The sequence below is a fragment of the Mus caroli genome, chromosome 6 (genome assembly GCF_900094665.2).
Source record: "Mus caroli chromosome 6, CAROLI_EIJ_v1.1, whole genome shotgun sequence".
NCBI classification, from domain to species: Eukaryota; Metazoa; Chordata; class Mammalia; order Rodentia; family Muridae; genus Mus; species Mus caroli.
Genome location: NC_034575.1, coordinates 4492250 through 4497074, shown reverse-complemented (window position 1 = coordinate 4497074; position 4825 = coordinate 4492250). Strand labels below are relative to the sequence as shown.

The 4825-nt window shown below is 41.0% G+C and overlaps 1 protein-coding gene across 3 annotated transcripts in view; it reads right to left on the bottom strand.

The window, feature by feature from the left end:
* The window catches only part of Mios (meiosis regulator for oocyte development), a 29178-nt gene that overhangs the window by 4612 nt on the left and 19741 nt on the right, over positions 1 to 4825 (bottom strand). For all 3 annotated transcript variants that reach the window (XM_021165673.2, XM_021165674.2, XM_029478592.1), the window contains 2 exons: positions 4174 to 4332; positions 688 to 840 (listed from right to left, as the gene is read on the bottom strand). In XM_021165673.2, the coding sequence (XP_021021332.1) occupies positions 688 to 840; positions 4174 to 4332 (312 nt within the window). The remainder of the gene's footprint in view (positions 1 to 687; positions 841 to 4173; positions 4333 to 4825) is intronic.

The window sequence follows — 4825 nt, the reverse complement described above, 5'->3', positions numbered from 1 at the left end:
GGCAGAGGCAGAGGCAGAGGCAGAGGCAGAGGCAGAGGCAGAGGCAAGTGGATTTCTGAGTTCGAGGCCAGCCTGGTCTACAAAGTGAGTTCCAGGAGAGCCAGGGCTACACAGAGAAACCCTGTCTCAAAAAAAGAAAAAAAGAAAAGAAAAGAAAAGAAAAGAAAAAAACCATTTCCTACTGCCTACAAAATTAAAATAGCACCACCCATTGGTCACAGTGAAGATAATCAAGTATTTAAATCTGAAGTAATTATGTGATATTATATTATATACCTTATGTGATAATTGATCTCATACTAAAATTTCATGCATAGACATATGTTTGTACTTATTCTATTTTTTTAAACCTCCAATCGTTTTGTACTGAATATAAGTAATACATAAAAGCAATGTACAGGTGGCACAGTTAGGATTCTGAAAGTCTGGCAGTTACTGACGCATTTCAGAGAGCCCTAGGAGTTAGGCTTTCCTCAGATCATCTGGGCCTACTATCCTTTGTTTTATCTCAAAGTAAAGTTCAGCTGTACAAGGTGATGGTTAAAAAATAGAAATTAAAAAAAGACAGGAAAAAATAAGAACAGAGTAAAGTCTGGAATAGACAAAGACAAAAAACAGGGTGATAATAATGAATTCACCTGGTGCTCACACGTTAAGATTTGATTCTCTCTCCAACAGTCTACTTACCTGTGCTAAAGGCTTGGAACTGGGATCCAACTTACTCCGATGAATATCAAATTCTGCCCTTTTGTGCCAAAACCTCCAGGCATCTAATAAATTTCTGTAATTCTCAATCCAATATTGAACCCTTTCATCTTTCAGAACATCTAAAGGTGAACCCTAAAAAGAAAACACAAAGTATTTCAAACATTTGAAATGTCCTGGTTTAAATCAGAGGATTCTGGGTAAAAACCTCTATCCTAATGAGGATTTGAATAAAACAATGAAAGCCTGGCGAATCCATCTTTAGTTGGGTTTCACTAGAGATATATAAGCATGCACGCCATATAAATACTTGACCAGGAAGTAAAATTCTATTTTGAGTTTAAGGAGCAAGCTACAAACAACCCACTTTTCTTGATAATGCACTTGTGATAAGAAAATGCCTTGTTGTACGTACTAAAACTTACGGATTCAAAATCTCTGCTTACAATGGCTCCAAATTGCAAATGGAAACTACCTAACATTTAAACTAATACTGACCCTGGCCCTTCAAATCTGGTAGTGAAGGACTGCTTTTGAGTATTTTAAACATCAAGTGCACAGAGGCACGAGTGAGAAGCAAGAATTGCTTTCCTTAAGTTTAAAGCTCTTCTCATCAGGCCATCAATATTTCTGACCTGTAAGATAGATATCGCTGAAACAGGTTTTAGTGTCAGAGTTGGCAGAGAGAATCTTCAATGCAGGAAGTAGGCCACTCAGAGAAATAAGCGCAACGGGAACCATGACAGACTTGTGGGAATAACCAACTAAGGAGCAAACAGGCCTCTAACCTGAGAAATGTCACCTATGGCAAAGCTGACATTCTACAGCTGAAATGCAAAATAACCGAAATTAACAACTGCCTCAAGACTAGAAAGTACAAAATCAGGGAAAATGAGATCAGGGGGAGGAACTAGAACAAAGTATACATTAAAACAAATGATGCAGTTACCACAGAGAAGCTACTTTGTTTTAATTTTAAAAGTGCTTTTGGATGTGGGAGAAAAAAATTCCCTGGCTAGTTTAATGGCCAAAGGCAGTGTAGAGAGAACAAATAAACAAGCCAACATTAATTATCCAGTTGAAGCTGGGCATGGAGGCCTACCACTCCACTAAGCCCTCAGAGGCAGATGTAGGTGGATCCCAGCTTGGCCTACGAAGTGAACCCCAGGCCAGCCAGGGCTACACAATGAAACCCTGTCTCAAAACAAAACAAGAAAAAAAGAAGAGAAATTGTCCAACTGAAGCAGGAGAGGTAAATAATAAAAAGGAAAGAAAAAAGAAAATGAACAGAAGCCCAAGTGCTGAGTAAAACTGATTTACTGTACACAGAACACGGTGAAGAAAAAAAGAACAAGCATGGAAAAGAGAAAGATGCACAGAAATAATATACCAAACCACCCCAAACCTGATGACAAAAATGTTAATTGGCAGAGGCAAAAGAACTGTAACTAGGCACAATGGTGTCATTTTTTTTCTGAGAAAGGGGGCTTCTTGCAAGAAATCCATGGTAACGTCAAACACCACATACAGGGAAACAAGGAAAAGCACTTATTTCTCATCAGAATCAAAGGAGGCAGAAGCATATGAAGCACTTCTTTAAAGAGCTGCAGGAAAATCTAAGATCCAGGAGATGCTTCTGTTAAAGTGCACCAGCCAGGACCATCACCTGCATCACAAGGAATGCCAGTGAATAAACAGGATGAAATAAGACTCAACTCAGATCCGCTGGAAGAACAGACACCAGGAACAGTAAATAAATAAATACAAAGTCTGCAATTCCTTTCTTTTTATAATCTACAGAACAGACAAATCACTGGGTAAAGCACAAGGAACAATGTAAGTTGGAGCTGAGACTCTATATAGAGTAAAATATGTTATCTCTGGACAAGGAAAAGGTGCACAAATGAAATTACACTCTTGTAATACCTGTGTGATGCAAGGTGTAAGAAAAGCCCTGTGCTGGATGTGTGGGAGGAAAAGGAGGGTATTACAGCATGTCGGGTGTGAAGTGCAGCCTGAGGGGGGTGGGACTGAGGAGTCTGAGATGCACACATACTGTAAGACAAAGCAACGGCTTTAGCAAAAAAACAAAAAACAACAAACACAGCAAGAAGGGTGAAGGGTACAGCTAAACGCCAATAAAGAAGTAAGGTGAAATATAAAGAACTAAGGTGAAATACAAAAACTGATACAAAATACAGCAGGGCAACAAAGGAACAAAAGCAAAGAGGACAAACAAAATGAAACCAGCACAATGGCACAGCTAACCGTGGCCAGCACAGTGGCACAGCTAACCGTGGCCAGCACAATGGCACAGCTAACCGTGGCCAGCACAATGGCACAGCTAACCGTGGCCAGCACAGTGGCACAGCTAACCGTGGCCAGCACAGTGGCACAGCTAACCGTGGCCAGCACAATGACACAGCTAACCGTGGCCAGCACAATGGCACAGCTAACCGTGGCCAGCACAATGGCACAGCTAGCCGTGGCCACATGGAAAGACAAGGCATCCCAGCTAAAATGAAATGATTATCTGACTAGACTGCTTAAAGGTCGCTCGCTCGCTTTACATACTGTCTGCATGCTAACAGTATTTCACAAATAGCGCTCTGACCACCCCATCTGCACTCTGCAGCCATATATCAGCATTTCATTTAAAAGACAAAAAACTCCTTCCAGTGAGAAAACTGTGTGGAGGAAAGCTTTTCTCACAAGTGGTGGCTTGATACCTTATATAAGCAGACTGCATTTTGAGCAAGCATTACATAAGTTCACAGGAAAGCACACAGAGAGGGGCTGGCAAACATATTTCGATTTGTTCACCAACGTAAAGCAAGCTTTCCTACAAAAGGAAGAAGGCACCAAGGAGAGAGGTGCTCCTAACAAGAAAGGTAAGACCAGCTGGAGGCCAACTGGACAGCAACACAGTGGATGGAGTTATGTTTCTCACACACAATTAAAGTATTAAGTAATCCTTTCCTGGAATCTGGTTTAACCACTGGACAGTTAAGGCAATGACAAAATGTTGATGACATAGTTATTCAAATTACTCTGCTGGTAAGAAGATGGATACTGGGGAGTAAAAGAACTCAAGTGTGACTTAATGTCTCGCCTTCTATTCAAATGCAACCAAAACCACTGTTCAGATCAGGCGACGGAGTCCGTTATGAAAGGTGAGGGAGACTCTGATCTGAGGCTTTCAAGAGAAGCTTCTCTGCTTCCATCTGAGCTTTACATGAACTCAGACCCAGCCAACACAGGTATTTCTGACTAAAGGGAAAACCTGGAGAAGCAAATGACGTGATTAGGGCCAGTAAGATGAAACACACATCCTCAACAGAACAATGGGGAAAAGCTGCAAACGAAAACCCATATGCAAGGAACAGAGCACATGCACTTTAGCTGAGGAAATATGGAACATGTAGAGTGTGGCCTGGCTTTTTAAAGCCAGTGTCACACTGCACTAACCTGTAACATGCAGTAACTTGCTGTTTGGACATCTCCAGTTCTGTCCACATAGCTCTCCATCAGGTCCACTCCATCTTTAGTGAGGCCTGTAAGCAAGATCCCTTCCAAATTTCCAGCCTCTTTCATTTCATTGGTCAGCTTTTCAATGTATTTATTTAACTGAAAAATTCAAAGTGAGTTTTTCGATGCAATCTGTTTCACCACATATTTTATAACTGAGAATTACTATATTTTGAACATTTTATTCTTGATGAAAAACATTTTAAGTAAAAATCCCTTGCCAAAATCTAAATATGTACTGAGGAGTCTATATCAATTTCAAGTTTCAATACAGTATCTATCCATAATCAATTTATTTTTGTGTGGCATGTGTGCGAGGGCATGTGTGGAGACCAGAGATTGACAACAGATGTCTTTCTCAACAGCTTTCCAAGTTATATTTTGATACAGGGCTCTCACTGAAGCTGAGCTCAGCGATTTGCTAGTATGAGAGAGCAGTGAGTCCCAGGGACCCTCCTGCTTCTGCCACCCAGCCTGGGATTACAAGCATCAGCTGCTGGAGAAGCTAGAGAAAGTACCCAAGGAGCTAAAGGGATCTGCAACCCTATTGTTGGAACAACATGATGTACTAACCAGAACCCCGGAGCTCTTG